We start from the raw sequence: 24,299 nt of genomic DNA on the forward strand, positions 1-24,299 counted from the left end.
TCTATGTTTATATATTAGGGTGTTAGTTTTTGATGTTTTAAGAGCCTACTCCAAAGGACAGTTCAAACAAAAATTATCAAGAGGTCGCTCCACATATTTTAAAACGTCAGAAATCATCAAAAATCGATTTTTGTTTTTTTAATTTTTTTTTCTCGTTACGGTATAATTTTATAGACAAAAAAAAAATAAGTTTCCGAAAGTTTCAGTTTAAAATTTCAAGTTTGAAAGGTCGCTCATAATTTTTTTTCAATTTTTTGGTACATTTCTTTAGATCTTTTCGAGCGACCTTTTAATATTCATGTTAAAATTTCATAAATTTTTTTTCTTCAATTTAGTAAGACAGAATCGATAACAATACACCACGACATGAATTAAAAATCAAACAAAATACTGAAAATATAATTTTTTGACGATTTTTGAAATTTTTCAAAATTTGGAGCGACCTCTTAAAATTTTTTTTTCAAGATGTCCTTTAGAGTGGGCTCTCGAAACATCAAAAACTAACATTTTGTCACACGAGACTCAAAAAAAAAAAAAAAATAGTCGGTTTTTTTGCGCCATCCTAATATATATACATACTATTTGCGTATATATATACAGTGATGTAATGTTATTTCGAGTTCAGCGTGATTTTGAATGATCAAAAATTATACGCAAGTGGATCATCACGTGTAAATTCACACACGGTACGTATAACATGTGTAGGCATAATAAAAGCGGAGAAGGAAAACACCTAGAGACAGATCTTCCCCGGTGAGTTTGCATGTTGTAATAGAAGAACTTTGAATCACGCTCCTTCCCACGCTAAATTATTTGTGGCTCCGCATACGCGAATTTTATTCTTGCAGCTTGAATTCTCCGTTGCTTAATGCTCCTTTATTTTCAATTCCACGTCGTCGTGATCCGGCAATGAGATAATAAAATTTACATCGATTTTCACGTGCAGTATTCAAACAGGAATAAAAAAAATCGTACGCAAAAATTTTACACTTTTCTCCTGAATGTTTTTACTCTAAACCTGTTTCACGTGAAAATGACGAGACATAATTTTCGGGTTCGTCTTGACTATTTATTTTCCTCTTACCAAGGCATGAAGAAAACATCCGAAAAAGTTGCCGTTTCCATTGTTTAATCAGCTGTTTAACGAAAATAAGTCCAAAATTCTCACAACATAATCTACTGAATTTATAACTTGAAAAAATCCACTCGCATTGTATTATTCATAAAAAAAAAAATATCAGTTTTCTCTCTATACACAATATATGCTGTATAAAACATAATTTTCTATGGCTACAGATATATTCTTTTATCGATAGTCGAAAAAAAAAACCAAAAAAAAAAAACTCAAATTGCAGTAGAACTACACGTGTAAAACGGTTAAGAATGACCAGAAACGGTACGATTCCCTTTAAGAGAATACGCTTCACCGTAACAAAGGAAACGAATCGTTTCATTTGGATAAAGCATGTTGATTGGTCGTCTGACCATTCAGGCTAGCAGCCATTGGAGGTTAAGTGAAGACAGAATAATGGATCGAGGGAAGAGAAACGGTGATCAACGCTGATAAGAAAGACAAAATTCAATGAAAATAAATTCTAGAATTAATGATTTCCTTATAAAAAATTATTTCTTATACCAACAGCATGTAACCTCATGCCCGTTATAATCTTAGTGGTTAAATTGTAGTTTAATTCGTACTGTGTAAAACAGGATTGTAACAGATTGGGAGAAACCTTGAAGAATTTTTATCCTCGTTTGATGCAAGTGAATTTCCCAAAGTATTCAATTTCCTAGACACATTCTAAGTTATAATCGTAAGCTTCAGTTAAGTCTGCGGTTCCCTTTTCTATAATTTGCCATCTCAACCCGACGTCTGGTATTTCCCGATGATTTAATATTGCTTCTTGCGGTACGAAAGAAAATGGAATTGGATTACGCGGCCATTCTCTTTATGTTATCTCTAATATGCTCAGAGTTCTGTGAAAGTTGCGTGTACCGCAGATGTGAAATAATAAAAACTGAAGACAAGAAGAAAAATAATAGAATAAGAGTAAGAATTACTTCAAAGTAATCGCACGATGGAAAGAGATTCTCGACAAGTTTTTTAATCGCCAACTTCGCGTTATTTTGCCTCATAAAATTAAACCAGCTTCGCATGCCTGCCTACATTGCAAATAACTATATAATTTTTAACGCACAACATTTTTATAATCCTGGTACAGAGACTTCTCTAAAGAACTCACAACCGTGACCTTCGTCATGAAACGATCGGTTCTTCACGATTACGATCAAAATTCAACAACACATTACTCTATACTGAATCTTTCGTTTAAGAATCTCTTTACGCACTTTTCAAGGTAAGTATTTAATTTTGTACGAAACAAAAAAAAATAAAATAAGACTGTTTCACTGAAAATAAATTATATGAAATTCATTCCAGCCGTTTATTCTTCATTCAATCGGCTCGACGATACTACCATTGATAATACTTTTCAACAAAATGGGGAAAGAAAAAAAACGTTCCAAGACCAATTAATTTCGTCAAACTATCAATCTCTCTTCCTGAAATGTGGATAAAATCACATTAAAATTAACTAGAAATCATTAATTGCTGTCGGTATAAGTATCGGTGGAAATGGGGCGGATAATAAGAAGAAACGAGATGATTTCGACGTCCATTTCCAGGAGTACAATCTAACCCCGCCAACAGTAAAGACGTTCACTGGAACTTGGAGAACAACAACAAAGAACATCTAATAGGTCAAGGAGCACCAATTAACCGAGTTTCGATATGAAACTTCATCGGTAACGCTAAAGACGCTACGTAGCCAAACCAAAGTTTCTACACTATTCTCATTTCCCCAGAATAACAGTTTCAAAGAAATCTCTGATGTGTGAATGTGATATGTCAATTGTCAATTAGGTACTGTCCCAATATGATGAATGGTTTCGAAAATTTGTCAATACCTTCGCTATTCTATACCTATAACATGACATGTACACGTAGAGCTTACTCCATATTCTACTTCATGATAAAATAAAGTTAAAGTTAGTAACGTTAACGTAACAAAACATCAGAAGAAAAAACCAGTACCGTGAAATTTCAGAATGCCAATAAAACAGTAGCTTTTCAAAAATATCAGTTTGTCTCGTTTATCATTGTCAACCAATTTTCAAATTAACGTAAAAGTGCAAAGTAACGATAACTCCTGAACATTCATTGATACAGTAACGTCACTAACTTCATCCTCAGATTCTTCGATGAAGCTCGATCGACCCAAACTTCAGACTAACACACGACTTTTAATACATTCCCATTTTTCTGCAGGTCTCCGATTTTCTCATACTGACCTTTTCTGCGTCCGAAGGGACCAAAGAACGTGCTGCTTTTGCCGATGACATTATCGTCGATATACTTCAACAGTTTGGTGGTGTCTTCGCCTTTCTTAACGGCAATGGATTTCACAGGACGAGGCGGAGTCCTAGGCGAGGCACTCTGCAGAGGCAGAGATTCCTCCGACAGGGAGTTGATCCTGCGCTGCGAACCTCCCCAGTTTTTCGCGCTGGATATCTTCACGGAACAGCTCATCCTCTCATAGTATGCGAAAGTACAACTGTCGTGAATTAAACCAAATTCACCGATTCAAATATCTTATATCGATTAATTATCCGTCGTTTTTATCCTCGAGTTTTAGATTTTCACCTCGCTTCCTTACCGACCGAACTAGCTAGCTAGCAGTTGTCTTTACGATTTTTACCGGTAGAGCTGACGAGCTCGATTCACTTAATCATCAACGATTTCGGACGGGGTTTTGCAAGATAAATATAAGAATATAGCTGAAAAATCTCGCGGATATGATTTCTGCATATAGAATAATCGGTAAAACATAAACGTGAACGACTCAAAGCAAAGCAAACCGGAAAAATATTTCAAATATCTCGCAGGATTTCACAATCAAACAAACGACACGAGATATATTTCTATCGTTTTCCGGCTCGACAATAAATATTTATTAATAGATGTATATATTGTAAGACACTTGAATTTATTCAATATTATTATCACTTTTGTTTAAATATTTATTGCAGATTTCACATATATATATATATATATATATGTAGATAGGTACCGTAAGTATTAAATCAATAAATCAATTTCATTTATCGAACTGTTATTACACTCGATACTTCGTGAATAAATCTTTAGTATTATTATTTTTTCTTAATATATTTTCTTTTCTTTTCTTGACTTTTTTTTCTCTTCCTCTTACTCACAAAACTCTTTTTATCCACAATATATTTTCACTTTCTTTCACTTTGTATTCTCCAATTCAACGATCACAATACTTGTTTAAAACACGATTTTCTCACAAAACGAATCGCGAAGTCAACATCGAGTTATTATTGGTAAAATAATTTATGGCATCCTAATCAGCAAGACGAGAGTTTCCCAAGCTGCCTCAGCTGATCTGCATCGTTAAAATATATTTCCTTTCCTCAAATATCCGCGGTTCGTTATAACTGTTATACAAAACCCGTGACCGCACTTTTTCCTCCTTGGATTAATAATCCCGAACTGTTTTCAAAGTGAAATTTGAATTTGGATAAACGTTAAAAAAGCAGCTCTCAAATCGAAACTCCAATCTTTTAATTTTCAACAAACTTGTCTTGACTTTTTCTTTTTCAAATATTTTCTCCGATTCGAATTCACTATCGAACATCAGTGGTAAACAATATGGCGGACAATCCAGAAACAAAAAAAAAAGAATTACAATAATTTTCTTGCCTTATTCGTCTTTTGTTTTTTTTTGTTTTTTAAATCTTCATCTCCTTATTATTTGATTCCTCTTCACTCTTTCTTTCTCTTTGTGTTTTCCTTTCTTTCTTTATGCGTCTGGCTTTTAACCTGCCGATGAGTGAGCGAGTTGCGTGCGTCGTGCGTGCGTACGTTCGTGTGTGTGTGTGTGTGTATATATGTGGGTGTGGGTGTTTCTCGTTTTATCGAGAAAACAAACGTGATAAGTCCGTGCAGCCACTACGAGCGTCTTACCGAGACTGGCAGTCTGCTCGTAATTGTCCCTCCCGCCAGACTGGGCATATATGACGTCACGGCTTATAGCGCACGCGCTCAGCGTCCATTTCTACCTTGTGGGAATAGAGCGATTCTTTCGACGTCCAACTCTCATAGTCCAGTTCTATTAAATCACCGAATTGTCAAGCAAAAATTAATGAAAAATCGGCTATCAACTGTAGCTGTTTATCACACTTGCATATATATTAAGTCACGAGCAAGATTTGAAAGTATAAGTCACGAATGAGGCTTCAAAATTTCCTCACATGAAACTAAATTTTTCAGATTTAAAGATTGACGCTTTTCCATGGTTTTCGGAAGTAAGGAAAAAAATAAACAAATAAATAAAGAAGCATGAGCCGAAAATCACAGTAAAGCTTAAGTCAACTAATAAAATCTTTATTGAAATCGTCCATATATTTCATCCTTTGTTTATTCCGAAAATATTTAAACTTTTATTCTACAACTCTTTATTGCAAAACAACTTATTTTATTTTATTTTCAAACTCGATGAGACAAATATTCTGCGTCTTTGTCTTTATCATTAAGCTCATGCCTTATTCTATGTTGATCCTCTCTTACTGGTTCGATGAATCTTTTTTCCGTACAATGGTTTTTAAAACATACCGATTTATAAGTAAAAATAATTTCAAAACGCTTGAATTTAAGATCTGGGAAAAATCTTAGAAACTATTATCAGACGATGAAAACTGTAATTTTTCAGATTTCACGAAATATCCAAGATATTGACGGGATACTTGTCCCAGTTTACGAAGAGCTGCGTATGGCGCATACGCTATCTGATCTCAGGACAAAGAACTAGACTCATACGACGGCACAAACAGAGGCCTTATTCGTGAGCCAAGCGGGCGCCACTCCGCTGAATAATCATCGATCATGTTTCAAATTAGAACAGCTGATGTGAATAAATTAGCATTTTCCAAAGTAATGAGTGTAGCTTTGTCTAACGAAATTTTTATAGCTGTTAAACTTCTGTATTTGCAAAATTTTATCATCCAGTAATTTTGTTCATTTTATTAATTTGAATATAAAATCTATAAGTTACTTTACAATTTACTTGTCACCAGTCAGGATAAAAAAAGTATACAGAACGACGGCTTATCTTTAACTGTTGGTAATATTTTTAGAAAGTGCAAGCGAAGATATTGATTGATCAAAATCCACTATCGATTATTTTGAAGTTTGAATTATTCGATTTATCTGCATTCTTTAAAATGCTGCAGAATGATTGAAACTTTCACAGATACTTTCTACAACTTTATTTAAACACAAAAATGAAAAATTTCAATATTATTCTATATTTACCGAAAATTTCTCTAAATTTACTTCAATATCTACAACGTCTGTAATTTTTCAAAATTCTCCGACAATCTATAAAAAAAAAATATCAACTTTGGCAGTGAAAATTTTTCCCAGATTTTGAAATAAAAATTTTTATGGTACCCCTGGGATAATATAAAAAGACGTTTAGATGTGAATTTTTTTTATATAAGTGATTGAATCTTTAGTTCTCCAATACGATGAATTGGCTTCAGCCAATTATTTCTGAAGTTATAAAACTCTTGTATTTTGAAAAATATGAAAAATGTGAAAAATTTCATTTGTTAGAGTTACTAGAAAAATTTAGAAAAATAGATATCGTTATAAATCATTTTCATATCGTACTCGTAACTTCATTTTTCATTATTATTGTAGAAAATTAAATGTTGTACAGAAAATCGTATATTTTGGATAAACTAAAAGTTCGTGGAACCGTGAAATGGATGACGACGACAAAAGGGTGAACCTGTATACTAGATATGCGTTTGTGTTGAGCACACATGCGTGATATGTACGAGTAACGTACACGTTTCAGCTGACCTAATAACGCGCAGCCTCCTAGCTGTTTTACTATTTTTGTCAATGGCAGTTCCCACTACGCGGTAGCAAATATTGAGAAAGAACAAAGACATTCATTCAAAATTCAATTCGCCCTAGCTCAGATATTTCTCTATGCATTTACCACGGAATAAAAAACGTCATATCAATTGTAAAAATGATTTATAAAACGAACAAGATTGATTCCAAGACACTTTTCTACATCGATTTTCTAATTACTTTTTTTACATTTTGCCAGGTGTTGATATTGTCACTTATATACTAGTTGCGGTAAACTTTGGTCTGTTTTTTTTTTTTTTTTATTTTTTTTTTTTCTGAAAGACTTACAAACCAAAACCGCCGGGCAAATTCTTTCATTTTGAATGACTGATCATTTAAAAAATTTTTTTTTTTTTTATAAACCTTCAAGTATACGGAACGGAGGTAAAATTTTCTGACAAATTCAGTTTCGCCATTTAGGTATTTTCTCAAATTATTCTCACATTGTGAGAAAAAATCAAATTTTGAAAAAGAAACACAATTTCTGAAATATGTCCAAAACATCTCAGGATCGTCCAAAAAGTATTTCTTTACCAAAGTGAAGTCTGCATTTTGAGTCAATATTTTCATTTTAAAGCGAACAGATTGAAAAAACATTCAAGCAATGCTGTCGATCGTACCATCATTCATTTCTCATCGTCAAAAAACAGATACTTTCGGTAGTTAAATTTTTTCAACCGAGTTTATAAAACAGATTCTGCATCTCGTTTGTTTGACATGTTTACGCAAAGCGATCGGTAAGATTCCATTGAATTTAGAAAAGACGTAGCAGAATATGTCAGCTCATCACGTCGACTGAGAATGACGCATAGCTAATTATCAAACAAGTTACTCACAAATCCGTGACGATTGAACGGTTGCCAGTGATAGGAGGGTTGCCCTGCCAACCCGAATGGGGGTGCGAGCCAAACTTTCCATGACAACCCCGTCATATTTGCAGGCATTTGGACAAAGGAAAATTACCAAAGACTCTGAAACTTGCCTGTCAGTAAGTCGCGATTGAATTTTTCCTCTCGGTTCGCGGCTTCCTATCCATCACAAAAGTCACTAAATCTCTAACCTTGCCTTGCAACATGCTCAAGTTCCAACTTGCAACGCCGCAGGATCTCAGGGCGGCTGCCAAAGTCGAGCACAAACGGCAAATCGAGGAGGCGAGGAAGTCCCGCATATTCAACCCTCGGTCCAGGCGTATCGGGGTGAGTTTAGCTCGTCGAACCTTGTTCCGTTCTCACCGGATAACTAGACACGTGATCTGACAGTACATCCCATGGTGTGAGTATACATGGTATGCCTAGAACTCCTACGATAAGCCCCTTTTTTTCGAGGTTAAAGCCTTTAAGTGAGATGTGTACCAACTGTCTAAAGAAATCCCTATATTGTTAGGGAATTATTTTACTGGCGAAGGCTACCCTGCTCGGTAATGCCATCACGTATAGTTGTGGTGGTGAGTTATTTAAAGTCCCGCTCATTTTTTCCCCACGCAGATTCAACGTCACAACAATTAATCACCACCGATCTAGGGTATTTTGGTGGCCGTTGGTACAGGTTTTACTTAAGTCCAGGCCAGCGCGAGAGAGAAACTTTTTCGGAGAAAGAAGCTGTGCTCCTAGGTATACCATGTATACTCACACCACGGTACATCCGCAGAATTGTCCTGATCTTATTTTCGTGATTGTTTAAAATACTGGTCATGTTACAATAAAACTAGTTCGCAAGATTGAGATTAATTTTTAATTCGGAATCGTGCGTAATTCAAGTGAATTGTAGGTGATTAAACAATTTCGCTAGTGAAAAGCTTCAAAGTTTCCGGTATTTTGTAAGCCTACAACACATATATGGGGTCGTCAACGACCCCAATCGACTTTCAAATAGCGCTCTCAAGCTGATAATTTCCATTATCAGCTGGGGACCAAAACCATAATTTATTTTCAAAAAATCTATGCGATTTTTTTACGCAGAAAATAGTTCAAAGATACAACTTGGCCGTGTGCAAGGAGCACTAAACGATATATCTTGTCGGATTTGCTCTACTGCAGTCGAATGGGTTATGCTATTCCTTCCTCAATTTATTATTACTAATTATATACTATTTTTCGAATAAAAGCACTTGAAAAATATTCGAAAACCCCTTAAAAACACTTTTTTGTTTCAGTTTTATTGACTTTTTTCACATTTCCATACATCCCGTATATTTCCCAATTCCATATCTCGAAAGAAATATACTTTTTCAACGGGACATAGAGAAAGTAATTTTTCCTGATAGTCTGATCCTCTTCAAAATCGCGTTCGAAATTTGGAAATCAATTTTTACAAAAAAAAAATATATAAGATTTTGTTTCAAAATTAACGATTTCTGCTGTTTTTTAGGACTTTTTAGTAGTTAATTGAATTTTTTATTAGCTAAACTTTAATGGAATTAAATTTGCTCTTCGCCCTTCGTTTCCTTATTACAAAAATTAAAATATTTGTTACTTACGAGTCCCATTATTGCTTTTAGAATGATTTCCTTCTCAATTTCTTCTCCCCAGGGAGAAAAATGAAGCGATTGTAAACTGCGCATGCGCGAACCTATCTTTACGACACTCGAGATGAAATTGGCTAGTTTCGTCCCGCTTATCATACACGTATGATAAAAATGATAAGGAGCTCTTTCGTGAATGCTAACCTTTCGCGAAATATATATTCTTTGGTTAATAACCATTCATAAACAAATTGCAAAACCATATATCGTTCGAAAAGCGTGCTAGAAGCTGTAAATTAGAGAATTGAACGGTCTGCAAGAAATGTCTCTCATGATTTTATGGTAAATCTATACTCTTTCAAAAGTTACCTGAGGCCAAAGGTCAATAAACGACCTTAAATATATTTAGAAAGAGTAGATTTATCATAAAATGATAAGAGACCTTCTCTTTTGGGCGTTCAAATCCCTACAAAAATGCGTTGACGAGTTATAAAATTCCAAATCTCAAAAAAAAAAAAAAAAAAAAAAAAAAAAAAAAATTCCCACGTGATTTAAATGGGGAATAGAAAATCGCGAAGATGCACCTGTTAACATTAATATTAATAGCTCAAACTTCGACAGGATTTTTTTTCTTTTTTATCGTCATTTGGAACACTATTTTTGATTTAAACTTTGAAAAAAAAAAAAAAAAAAAAAACAAGTGTTCAATTTTTTTTATACAGTTCAGCGTACGTAGATAAAATTAGATGTGCACTATGAGCCCACGCTGAGGTCGGAATTCTATTTTAAGCCATGCCTCTACATCAGGTATGCGTGTATAGGCAGCAGGTTTTCCTGAACCTCGAAAAAGGTAATCGCACACGCAGCCCGTGGCGTCCGAGTTTTGAAACCTGCAATGGCTGCATGAAACGCGTCAATGTGAACGCGCCCACGTCGCGTGAGCGTATCTCGTTACTCAGGTGTGATGCAGTATATGTATATATGTATAGGTGATGTTGCATGTGCCTACAATCCAAGGTGTGAGTATACATGGTGTACCTAGAACTCCTACGACACGCCCCTTTTTTCGAGGTTAAAGCTTTTAAGTGAGATGTGTACCAACTGTCTAAAGAAATCCCTATATTGTTAGGGAATAATTTTTCTGGCGAAGGCTACCCTGCTCGGTAATGCCATCAGGTATAGTTATGGTGGTGAGTTATTTAAAGTCCTGCTCATTTTTTTCCCACGCAGATTCAACGTTACAACAATTAATCACCACCGATCTAGGGTATTTTAGTGCCGTTGATACACGTCTTACTTAAGTCCAGTCCAGCGCAAGAGAGAGAAACTTTTTTGGAGAAAGAAGCTGCACTCCTAGGTACACCATGTACATTTTCACACCACGCTACAAACTTGAGGAATAGCAGTGTAAGAGCAGTACAAAATTCCCCGCAATCCATCGATTTAACAAGGTGAAAACTCTCACTGTAATCCACGAAAATACTAATCCACTGCAGAGTTTGCATTGGCCAATGAAACAAGCGCTTTAAAAATTGATAGGACTTACCCAAAGTCAGGCCGAAAATGCGGTGAAACAAAAACGTGATTAAACAAAAATTTACGAAATGTTATTGAAGTTAATCTAATTATATAAATCACTAAAAAAAAGTATTCGTAATCGAGAAATATTTTCTTTTAACCGTTAATTTTGAATGCAAATTATCATGTCAGCAATTTCAGGGAAATAACATTATTCAATATTTTTCATCGAAAAATCCAAATTGCTTATCTAATTCCAAACAACAAAAACCCACTCTATTTATAAATGAATTCTTCATAGATCTTCTGTGTTAGATTTTCCGTATAACGATTATATATTTCTAATAATACATTAATAATATATTAATCGCATAGTTAAGTTTATTGTTAAATTAAAACGATTGTACAGTAATGTTCATTAATGAATAAATACAAAACTGAAACGAGTTTCCTATCCACGAAAATTTTATGTGCCAATAACTAACGACGCAAGTTGATCGTAGACACATAAAAAATTCCCATAGAAAGAAAGCTTACTTCACTTTTGATTCCAAAAAAATAGTCAGCCACTGGAAACTCATTAAAGAACATTATTTTACCCATGCATAGCAGGTATTTATTTCACCAATCGTACACCTCGAGAAAAAATCTGTCTTCCCCTAATTCTACCCTAAAGCAGTCAATTATCCGCAAAACCCCCCTATTTTTTCCAGTCACTTACTTTTTTTCATAAACTAAAATGGACCGAAAAAATCAATTTCATGGTTTAGATCAATGTTCATGTTTGCAACTAAATGTAGCAACAATACGATTTGGGATGAGCGCACATATTCCGTACAGATAACGACACTTGATTAAACAGTAAAAGTCATGGTTTTGTAAAATACAAGAGAGTTTTGAGATTCGGTGTATTCTTTTTTTTTCTTTCTTTTCTTGTACGTATAATGTCATGTTGGAAGTTTTAGTTAATGAAAACAAAAAAGAATTAAAACACATGGAAAATATCACCCCCCCCCCCCCGCACTTACTGATATCTATATATGTATATTTATCGCAAAAATGTTGTATCTACAGGGTTTTTTTTTCCCCACAATATGAAGATATTTTTAGGGTGGAGTCGAAAAAATATTGGAATCCTAATACTCCCCTATTTTCACAAAGCTTTGTCCAAAAGGTGTTTTCACCGAAGCGATTGAAGAGCCATTATAATTCGAAATTATTTCGTAATCTCCGAAATCACAGAGAAATCGTTAATATCAAAATAAAATTTTGCATTATTAATTATCAAGGTAATAATTGTTAGTCGTGGGAGATAATTTATGATTACAAGAATCTTTTTGAAATCTTAAGAAAGAAATAGTATGAAATCGTAGAAATCATAATAAAATCATACGAAAGCTTAGAAATCATTAGAAATCATATAATAAAAGTAAAATTTATTTGTCAAGTAATTTCTCGTGAAAACCATACAAAATGTAAGTTAATCACAAAATGCGTAATCATGATGCAAATTTTTGCTCCAGTAAAATACCCCTTAACATTGCCCTATTTCCCCTGAAATCATATTTCGCTTTCTAAAGAATTCGAAAACAAAAGATGTTTGCTCAGTCAAATTCGAAATTGGTAAGTTACAAACTTCAGGACAATGATCATGAAGATATGTATATTCTACGAGCAGCAAGTAAATCTATGATTTTAAGGTTATGCCGGGCATCCGAAAGGTTATGTGATCGGTTGACGAATATCCACGATGCGAAGGTCTAACCTCTTCTCAATGCGAAATTGTTCAAAGAAAAGCATTCTAATAGCAACCAAAATGTCCGACACAAACTTCACTCTTTTCCTTAACCTCTTCGAGGTTTCTTCGGAAAGTATTTTCCTCATTTCTTTTGCATTTCCATAACTATCAACCGTGTGAATTATATACAACAAAGCGTTACGTGAAGTCGTTGCGTGATAGAATCTCTCGAGTTGTTATTGCAAAGGCTGATGCATATTTCTTGTCCTAAGGACGACTGAAAATACTCTCCTGTGCTCTTGATTGATAACACGTGAGTGTTGGAATTATAGACCTGACGATAAATGTATGGACGCATGTTGATGTGTACGTGGGTACAAGAGTACAGGAAGTCGACTGTTGGACTGCTTAACGTTCGGCGCCAGGAAATACGCAAGCGTAACATCAACCGATTTAACAAGTATATATCGGTACGAATTGATATAAATACTCGCCTCTTGCTTTAAAAAGAAGGAAGTAATTTGGCATTTTATGGAATAAATTTGATTTCAGCATAATTGTAAACAATTTCCTGAGTAAATTGTTTAATCCTTATTGAACTGTTCAATCGACGAAAGTTTTTAGTATACAATCAGTCAATTGTCTGAAATAATGAAAATTCGCAAAGCAATAGACTAGTGCTGTGCGATTAATCGATTAGTCGACAGCTTCGATCAACAGATTACTCGACGGATCGTTTTTCTGATTAATCGATTAATTGACGGTTTCGATTAATCGTTTTTTCGATTAGTCGAAGCTGACTTACAATAATTTATCACGAGACTTGCATAAATTATCATGAAGCAACTTCGATTAATCGATTATTCGATGAAACGAATGATTGAAATCGTCGATTAATCGGAAAATAAAACGGTTAATCGAAAACCTCAATTAATCGAATAATCGAGAAGCTACCGATTAATCGATTAACTGCATTACACTGATATAGACACGAATGACTTTCTCAAAATTGGATCGCCAAAATTGTGTTTTCATTGTACAGCTGTGCATGCCATTCACCATTTCAACGTAGATTTATTCTTATTAATAAACTAATGAAATGTGATGTTTATACAACATTCGGCAAACGAAAAAAATCTCCTAATATCCTTGACGCATGTTCGGAGAATACATGACATCTCGTAGTGATAATAAATTAGAAATAAGATTCTTGCGAACTATCAGTTTCAAACCGCATATCTTTCTGCCAGAACAGATTAAAAATTTCCTCTCACTGATTCGAAACTATACGAGTAATTCTTAGATCTTAAAAGTTTTTTCCTGAATTCTGCAGTCGCCATGTCACCATGAAATCGCGAAAAAATTATTCGCCAGACAAGTCGTTGATGAACCGTCGAATTTCGAAAGAACTATTTTTAACCTTAAAATTAGCATCAGCATTAAATTGTTCGTTGCATCTTATTGAATATATAACTCGAAGAAAAACCATGTTTTCGATCTTCATATAAATTGTCTATCATACATTGAATTAAGATTATATTATATTATATTATAGTATACCAGTTTTATTCTAATAAACTAATCAGGTCCATAATTTTCAGTTGAAAATAAACAAAAAAATCTATACCCATAACTTATAAATTGCCATCACATTGCAGAAGTTTGGAAATTGATGACATAGACGCAGAGTGTAATTTTACAAAGTTTATTATTATTTGCGTTGCAGATAGACAAGGAATTCCTGGACAAACAGGTAGAGGAAAAAAAACGGCTGGCTCAGCTCGAGAAGGAGAAGGAATGCCGGATGGACGAGCAGCTAGTGCGTAGCAGCCAATTGGCGATGATGTTGGAAAAACGCGAGGAAGAGGTACGATACCTAATCATGAATAAACTAAGCTGTCCCGCATTGAAAAAAGGAATTTTGGGTACCCGATTATTTACATATATGTAATAAAAATTTTGATTATAAAAATAGCTAATCTTGCTGTTGTGTATAGTTAATTAGACCATTCGGTATACTCAAGTTAACAATTCTCTATCGTAAATGACATGTATATGTATACATTAGGGTATTTCAAAAGAAGACAAATTTTTTTTTTTTCTTATGGTGTCTAAAAATTGATAGTATACCTAAAACCAAAAATTTTGTCGCCAATATGAGCTCTTAATATCAATAGTAAGGTTTGCCTCTATCCATTTCTTTATTTTCTATTTGAATAACACGGGGAAATTTTTTTTTGTTATTTTTGAATTTTTATTACTTTGGAACGGTTCATCGTAACAACAATCTGAAAAAAGAAATTTGTAGAAAATTTCACGTTCTACAAATAACGTCCGAAGATCAAAGTTCCTCAGATCAACCGTTTCAAAGATATCAGCGATCAAAAATAACACTCATAAAAAATTTCAAATATTTTCTAATAAAATTACAAAAAATATTATTTTTTATGTAAAATTAATTTAATTCTGTTAACCTGAGACTGTAAACTAATATAATAATAATATAAATATGGTATATGATATTTTTTTGTAGTTTTATTGGAAAATATTTGAAATTTTTTATTAGTGTTATTTTTGATCGCTGATATCTTTGAAACGGTTGATCTGAGGAACTTTGATCTTCAGACGTTTTTTTTGTAGAACGTTAAATTTCCTACAAATCACTTTTTTCAGATTGTTGTTACGATGAACAACAAAAATTCGAAAATAACAAAAAAAATTTTCCCATGTTATTTAAATAGAAAATAAAGAAATGGATAGAGGCAAACCTTACTATTGATATTAAGAGCTCATATTGGCGCCAAACTTTTTGGTTTTATGTATACTATCAATCAATTTTTGGACACCATAAGAGAAAAAAAAAAAATTCGTCCTTTTTTGAAACACCCTAGTATACATAGTTGGACCAACCGATCCGTCAGCAGTTTCTAGTTTAAAAAAATAGTTACTTCAACTGAATAAATAACTATTATAATACAAAAATACCAAGTAGAAAGTTATTTCGATTGTTTACACAGATTTTTTGTTCCGCAAGCTTTCTTCCGCCCTTTCAAGATCACTCACCGCGCTTTCTGTATAAGCTTGATGGCCTTCCGTCATAAACTTGTCACCATGCAGGAATTTCTTCCTTACGCAGCACGCATACATGCATCCCCCATCATCGTATGTGAGCTTAGTGATGCCGCATCGCCGGAAGTTTCTTATCCGAGATCACCGCGTGACTCGGTGAACAAACGTGTAACCGCATTCGTGTCTCTTCTGCGGTGGCCAAAGACAATCGAAGAAACGATCTTGCTGAAATATACGTGACTAGAGGATGCTATATAGCGATGATTGCATGACGTTCGGATTAGAGTAGATCGACATGAGTTCACTTTTATAAATAGGCCAATTATAGTATAGGAGTGTGCAAGTATTATTGTCGTCGAATTGATTTAAGGGATCTACCCAACTGACGAGCAAAAAAAAAATGATTTTTTCAAGAATTTTTTTAATAAGTTTTAACTGTAAATATTGATATAGGATTTCTTAGGTTTATAATGAATACACTCTTGAATTACGTGAAAGAAAAAAAGATTTTCATTGATTTTAATCACTTTTTATATGCGAAAATCGTAGTTGAAAATCAGTCGGAAAAAAATTGATGATTTCTCGGAGATGGTCAACCTGAAACCAAAAAATCGATCGGTTTTGGATTCAGCATATTAATGGCCTTGGAATGAATCATACGATTTTTGATATTTTCAAAATTAATAAAATGTCGTCCATTTTTCGAAAAAGTTGAAAATACCGCTTTTTTTGCAAAAAAAAAAAAAAATATAGTTAAAATCAAAATTTCAAAAAACGTATGATTCATTCTTACGCCATTAACATTCGGAATCTAAAACCGTTCAATTTTTTTGTTTCAGGTTAACCATCTCCGAGAAATCTTCAAGTTTTTTTCGACTGATTTTCAACAATGATTTTCGTGTATAAAAAGTGATTAAATTGAACAGAATTTTTTTTATGTAATTCGACAGTGTATTTATTAAGCCTAACAAAGCCTGCATCAATATTTACAGTTAAAACCTGTTAAAATTTTTTTGAAAAAACCCTTTTTGCTTTTCAGTTGGGTAGACCCTTTAAAAATCGAATCAAACATTCGAGTCTTTGAATTATTCTAATCATTCGAATAGTTCGCATAATTCAAACCAGACGGTTCCTATCTTGAATTCCACATTTCTTCCGATTGGAAAATACTTCGTCGAATGTCAAATGTGACCGTCAAAATTTGTTTTCATAGGAAATTGAATGTCATTATCGAAATGAGAGCAGTGAACGTTGAGTTAACAGATTAATAAATTGGAACAGTTTCGAAACTCCGGAATGAATGGAAATTGTAAAGTAAAAGTAGAAAAAAAAAAAAAATTAAAGAAAAATCGCGTATTCGAAATTCCGATCTAATTATTTGAATACTGATAGAAATTCAGTCACTTCGTGATCATTTTCTGAATAAATTCCATTTTTTAGACTATATTGAAAAAAATCAACGAAACCAAAGCAAGATTTTGGTTGTTTGAAATCAACTTTCGTTAACTTGCTATCCGTAATTTACGATATTTATAATCATACAAATTTCGCGTACTTATATGAAGACATTTTTTACCATGAAACTTAATTTTCGGAAGACTGTAATTGAAATCTATTTGTAGAGAAATATTTTTTCTTTTGATAAAAAATTGCTGTTGTTACGACGGAAGTTTTCTTAAAGCTTAAGGTGTTTTCTCACTCAAATCAGATAAATGATTATTACCAAAAAATGATGATCATTAAACTTTCATGAATAACAGTCCCTTAGACTTTTGAATTTCAAACAGGCTTCACAGTCACGAGGCACAAGGTATATTCGGTAGAATAATTACCTGAATTGCGTGCGTTGTAGCCACTTTCAGCTTAGATTTAGGATATTTTTAGGTGTCTCGATAAGGTTTCCTCGTGACACGTAGACCTGAAAGGAAGTAGCCCGACGGATCTACGCAGCCGTGTATGAAGAGGGTATCGAACCTGACACTAGCGTCATTTTTAGCGTCCATATCAGGTATCATAAGATAGTTACGGGATAGAAAATGTGAATTTCGTAGTTTTTTCTTACGTTTTATTGCAGATAAACTTTCAAAAAAAAAATTAGATAGATATTAAAACTTGCAAACTAAAAATGAGAAAAATCTGTAATATTTTTACAAGTACATAAACTGATGATTTTACGATTGGTCTAATGAAGTAGTAGCCCAATACAGACATTGATTTCACGATGACGAAGACGCTTACTGTAGCTATTGTAATAGAAGTCTGATTAAAAAATATCGCATATCTTAATGGCAAAATGACAGAACCACCAGAAATAAGATTTTAGTTAGTTAAAAGGCCGCATAATTTTTTTTATTTTCCTCACCATTTTCTCTGAAAATGATGAAACCGTATAATTCAAAACATGTATGTAAAGGACTTTCTAATCTCCGTTATCCCTTCGGAGAAGCAGAAACACCCATTTCCACCAAGTCCCCCATGCGTGGTTACGTGTCTAAGTATTATTTATTAGAAATAATAATTTTTTCAGGCTTTTTCTTGCACAAAGGAATACTGGATATGGAATGAACATTCTCTTTTTTTTCAGAATGCTACGATCTAGTAGACATAATCAGCCAAATCAACACAAGATTATTACGAAGAGTTTTGAACACCGTTTGCCTATTCCTAACAGCCAAGAGCTAGCTCATTATCGTTTTCTGCTTTGTTTTTTTTCAGGAAAAACGGAAGATAAATAAAGAAATCAACACTTTCCGCACTGTTTACCAACGCCCTGAGGATCGCAGAGACTTTGATCTATACGATCCCGACATTTTGAAGAAGACAATGCCAGCGCGGCTCAGAGACGAAGATCCTCGTCTCGGTCTTGCTTCAGCTCAAAAGTAATATTTATTAATTTTTATCTTCTTCGGTCGTCAAGTAGCCCAAGATTCTTCATTAGGACGGTCCTTATAAAGATCGTTTTTGAATTTCGACAAGCGTGCCCCCGAAATAGGCTCCAGATAATTAAAAAGTAATTCCTTAATTTTTTCCGATTTTTATCTCCACTCTAACCCATCCCCCAAAGGGAGTGGAATCCCACATCAGATATACCAAACAGATTTATATAAAATTTGGTATAGGAGAGTTTTTTGGGTCACTGATTACGAATCTAAACTCAAAATTCGAAAAATCGAATTGACGGATCCAACATGGTGGACCAAAACCCCAAAAGTCACTTGATATTGTCATATTGAATCCACCGCTTTGAAATTTGTAATTTCGAGTTCAGGTTCGTAATCAGCGACCTCAAAAACCCCCAGGTACCGAGTTTTGTCAAAATCAAAGGACTTGGATTTCGCTCCGCCATGTTGGATCTGCCATTTTGAATTTTCAAATTTCGAGTTGAGATTCGTAATCAGCAACCCAAGAGTTTCCCTTATACCAAATTTCATGGAAATCCGTCCCATAAACTCTATGTGCCTCTGAAAGGGTTGGATGGATGGATCCACCCTCTTTGGAACAGGGACGTTAGAATTGAGATAAAAATGTGAAAAAATCAGGAAATCATTTTTGCATTATATGGAGGTTATTTGGGAACAAGGTCGGTTAAAATTTGAAAATAACCTTTGTAAGGACCATCCTATATTCCATAACGTAATTTTTGCATTCCAGAAAATGTTTTCTTAACTAAAAAAAAAATGTATATCGGCTCACGATTTCCATCGCCTTCCGAATTGAAGCTTTTTCTATTCGTCAACAGATTTGAAGGGGAGGATGAGAATGCGCAAGCAAGAGCAAAAGTTTTGAAGGAACAGATGCAGTCGTGGCTTGAACAGCAAACTCAGGAGCGACGGAAGGCGGAAAAGGAGCTCAAAGACGCGGAAGAAGCTTATCAAAACGCTGTGGTAGCCAGAGACAAACGAGCCGTTATACTCGAGGGAATGGAGCGGGAATGTCGCCGAAAATTGAACGAGACAACAGCAAAATTCAATCAAGCTCTCGTAAGCCGTCGATGAATTCTTTCAATTTCGCGACCACGTAACGATATAAAGCGTAAAAGAATAATGACTCAAAAAAGCTTTTTTGTAACACCTGCATGGAAAGCCCACTTTTATGCACCATTTACAAGCACCGAAAGTGGTCTTTTATACACATGTGCGGGAAAAACTTTTGCGCATTGCTAGCGGTGCGAGAAAAAATTCTTCGCACATTGCTGGCGGTGTAGATGGTCTGTTGGAAGTCCGCTTTTCCAAGATTACCGGACGTTTTCATTCTTTGACTGGTTTCAATTTGTTATGTCAGACTTTTCATTACAGGTGTAACAAAAAATAGAGTTCGATACTAGTGCGAAAGTTGGCAATGCCAACTCGCGTGAATGCGCCGCACTCGCCCGTCGACTCGTCTTCGGGCTCGTGCTGCGCCTTCACGCGCGTGCGGGCATTGCCAACTTCGCGCACTAGTATCGAAAAATACTATCAGCTCTTGAAGAGTCAGAGGCTATCAAAAATCGAGTGTTTGAATTTTTTACAGTGAATTCGAGCTCACGTAAATTTTAAGATCACTTGAATTAACTTATTAGAAATGTATGACCTACGTTTATTTCCGACTCAACCATGAAACACTTGAAAAGTGGAAGGGAAGTAACATATTATTCCCTCTCCACTTTTTTACCTATCTTTTGATATGCCAAAAAATAGATTTTTAAAAATTTCTAGACTAGAATACAATAGAAACAAATCATTGACCATCTAACACAGCTGCAATATTTCACTCGGAATAAATGAAGATTTCAACTTCTCGGACAAAAATGATCTGACGTGAGTTAAGTTAGATTATATAATTCACTAGGAATCTCGGCCACGCGTTTCTGTAACTTAGTTCAAAATAATGATACGCAAAAAACTAACCAAACACATTGTTTACGCCATATATGTTTGGAACACTTGTCACGTGGAATAAATTGTAGCATCGTAGAAACGTTTGAAATTAAAACACGGCCCGATCTATTGAATACTTACACAATCCGGATAACAAAGGATGTTTGAGCGTATTGCTAGATGCTTAATACAGATGTCAATAGATCAACTCACACCGCCATCTATCGCAAACTTATGGAACTCAATCGATTAACTCACACCGCCATCTATTAAAAACTTATAAACTTATAAACGAATCACGACCCTTTGTCCTATAAAAACTCCTTAAATTTGCAATAATAAATATCGAGAGTCACTTATCGAGTTAAAAACTATCCTGTCTCTCAAATTGGACCAAGCAATGCACATTTATAAAATTTCATAATAAAAAAAAAAAACTTTTTACTCAAAAGACTGATATTAAGAGAGTCTTCACCTTCCCCAGTATATCACAAATTTAACTCCTCGTATCCACATACCCTACAATTAATAAATTCCATTTATTTCCTCGTCATTGACACAGATTTTCCATGGTTAAATATCACTTACGATCCTCTGTTCTACATTGCAAAATTTCAATGTCAAACTGCATCTAAATAGATATCTGTAATCATTAGTTGAATAATAAATAACTCAATTCAGCTTAAATGCGAGCGTAATAAACGCGCGTAATAACATAATTGGTCATAAAAGTGAGGTTAGAAAAATCTGCACAAATAGTTTAATTGTCTATCCTGCAGGCAGAGGAGCAGGAGTACCGCAAAAGATGCGCCGCAGTTCAAGATGAAGAAGATAAGATGGCAGAAATCTACAACCACGTAACCGGAGATTTCCTGACCGAGGCACCGGAACAAGCATCGAGTAATCGAGGGCCAGACAAGCCGCTGGCTAGTCGGTACAAGGGCATGTCACCTGCTGAACTCAAGGCATTCAGGGACGTGCAAGCAATTCAGATGGAAGAGATTACGGTAAGTGACTTTCGCCATATTTGTATGTCCATGCGCAATCGCACTGTATAATGCTTTATTTCACCTGACGAGCAAGGCTATAATAAATAAGCAAAGTTGGCACAAAGTGATGATATTACGTCTTTTATCATGGCCATTCCTTGCGGCTCTAGTATCCAACTTAGCCCGCGAATACGATCGGATTTTACACTGTTCATGGTGTGATGTTTTTGCGATTTTGCGTCGCATTACACCTACGCACAACGGAGAGGAGAACTCGAGCGACTGTAGAGCCGCTGATGCAGATCTCCAGTCGCTCGGGTATCAAACCTGACGGACTTGCATTTTCATATCGTCTAGTTAGTGGAGTAAAGAGCCACATCGGTTTCGAGGATGAAAAACGTGACGCGTCGTTTTGAATTTGCAAAAAGAGGCATTTTGGTTTTGAGGTAAAAAAAAAAAAAAAAAAACAGTACAACTCTGTTTTAAAGTTGAAAAAGGGGACACGTGGTTTTTTGATTTTCAAAAACAGGAGACGGCGCGAATGAATTTTCTTATAAAAAATTTTAATTGCATAATAGTTTTAATTGTGAATTAAATAAAAAAAAATATGAAGTTTATACAAAAAAGAATATAGCTACGTTTTATATTTAAAAAAAAAATAAAAAACAATGTTTTTTAATCATTTTCTTTGAAACAATCAACTTTTAATAAGATAGCGTTGCGATCACTTATTCTTTTAATAAACAAAAAGACTATTTTTGGAATCCTTATAAAACAAACTAAGAATATGTAAATAAGTTTACTTGAGTACACCATCCCAACTTTTTTAAATAAATAACATCGCAAGTTAACAACAATCTTTCAATCTACCTAAAAAATAATCTTTTCTCAAAATCCACATCGAAATCGAACAAAATATATTGCTGTGATAAATTTTTCCCAGACAAAACTAGACCTGACGAAATTCTGAGATTGTCCGAAAAGAATGAGTTCACGATTTCGATATTAAATTTCACTAAATTTAATATTCCATGATGAAACTTTTAAGCGATCATATTTAAAAAAAAAGTGCAAAAACTAGTTGCAGTCAAAATTAACTGCTAAAAATTAAACACACTTTGAATCTGAATCATACATATATCGAATCACTTTGAAGTAAATTATTATTCGGACGAAATAGAGACCGAAATTAAATTCAAGATTTTTAAACATGTCGCAGAAAATGAGACAGGCGGAGAAATGCAGGGACGAAGAATGGGACAAACAAATGTCGGGGAATGCACACGCTGCAGTAGCATTTGAGCGGGAATTGGAACGCAAGAAGAGGTGACGAGCCATGCTCTTATGATATTTATAAATGTGCTGTATAAACATTATCGAGCACTTTCTGTTAATTTAAAATTCCTTTAGTATTTACAATTTCAATGAATAATATAGTTTAATTCCTCAGTTTATAAATGAATTCTACTATTTTTTTACAGCATAAATGTACATACATAAATAAGGCACAATTGTTTATTATGTATGTGATAATTTGACATAAATTAGTTTGCTACAAATTGAAAAGATTCATTTATAAACAAACCAAGATACGATTGATTGAAATTGAGTATGAGGTACAGTTTTTCAATGAAAAAAAGGTGGAATCCATCTTTTTCCTACTATTAAATTATACTTTAGCAACTGTTACTGGACTGTAGACCTGATATATTGTTATTGGCATTTATAGACAAATCAGCAAGCAAGTGGCGGAAGAAAATCTCCAGCTTGCCGAAGCTCAGAAATCCCATCAAGAGTATCTGAACCGTGTTGTTTACAAGAACAAACCTACGGCAGCATTTTTTGAACAATTCAACAAAGGAACTCGTTAGATATTCGATAATGACAAATATACAAACATATATTATATATGCATTTAAATTTGCAATTTTCTTGCATTTCGTCGAGACCCAAGTTTTTTTTACAATTTTACAATTGTACTTTGCTAGTATAACGTCTATACCACTTATTGTATCCGCAGCTCTGTGTGCCTGTAGAATGAATGTAGTGAATAAAGAATCAAATAAAAATGTAATTTTAAAAAATATGTAAAAACACAACGCGTGTACAACGTACGATTCAAATGTAATGAATGAATCGTATCGACATTTCATGATGATGAAGTATTCTACTTTTGATACTCATTTAATTCATCATTAGAGTGATTAAGAATTTTACTTGTTCCACGATTTGCGGTTTAGGTGGAGTTTTTCACACAGAAGAAGTAATTGCGATGCGTAATTGTTCCCATGGTAATTGGTATAACGTACAAGTTACAATTCTTTTTGATTTCCTTCTAAAAAAAAACAATTAAAACTTTTTGTATCTCAATTTAATCCAACAAATAAATTACTCGCCAATTGAAAATAAATAATTAATTCGAATTAAACGAATTCCGATGAATCAAACTTCATGTGTTCTTGCATCAAATAAATGATGATACTTCATCCAACTCACCAAACTAAGTAAATTAAAAATTTACTTGCGTTCTCAAATGAATAATCTTTTTACTTGCATCAAATAAATCGTTTTTAGCGTACATAAATATCACCGCAGAAAGAATATCAGTTAAAGTTTTTCAAAACTCAGGATCAATTTGCAGGATCAATTTCAGTAGTCA

The 24,299-nt window shown here is 34.1% G+C and overlaps 2 protein-coding genes across 3 annotated transcripts in view; one reads left to right on the forward strand and one right to left on the reverse strand.

Annotated features, from left to right (window-relative positions):
- Positions 1-4,288, reverse strand: part of LOC124410551 — a 103,342-nt gene extending 99,054 nt beyond the window's left edge. The window contains exons 1-2 of one of the 2 annotated variants that reach the window (XM_046889030.1): positions 4,276-4,288; positions 3,352-3,703 (exon numbers count right to left, since the gene is read on the reverse strand). In XM_046889030.1, coding sequence (XP_046744986.1) covers positions 3,352-3,589 — 238 coding nt within the window. In that variant the 5' untranslated portion in view covers positions 3,590-3,703; positions 4,276-4,288. Of the gene's footprint in view, positions 1-3,351; positions 4,096-4,275 lie in introns of those variants that run through there. The other variant, XM_046889021.1, reaches the window with a different exon arrangement.
- Positions 4,289-8,061: 3,773 nt separating this feature from the next.
- On the forward strand, positions 8,062-23,583 carry LOC124410740 (RIB43A-like with coiled-coils protein 2). Its single transcript, XM_046889330.1, has 7 exons — positions 8,062-8,205; positions 14,453-14,593; positions 18,511-18,620; positions 19,535-19,775; positions 21,431-21,658; positions 22,860-22,966; positions 23,370-23,583. Exons 1-7 carry the CDS (start codon positions 8,083-8,085, stop codon positions 23,509-23,511), a joined length of 1,092 nt encoding a protein of 363 aa, XP_046745286.1. The 5' UTR covers positions 8,062-8,082; the 3' UTR covers positions 23,512-23,583.
- The last annotated feature ends 716 nt before the right edge of the window (positions 23,584-24,299 follow it).

The sequence above is a fragment of the Diprion similis genome, chromosome 1 (genome assembly GCF_021155765.1).
Source record: "Diprion similis isolate iyDipSimi1 chromosome 1, iyDipSimi1.1, whole genome shotgun sequence".
Classification (NCBI taxonomy): domain Eukaryota; kingdom Metazoa; phylum Arthropoda; class Insecta; order Hymenoptera; family Diprionidae; genus Diprion; species Diprion similis.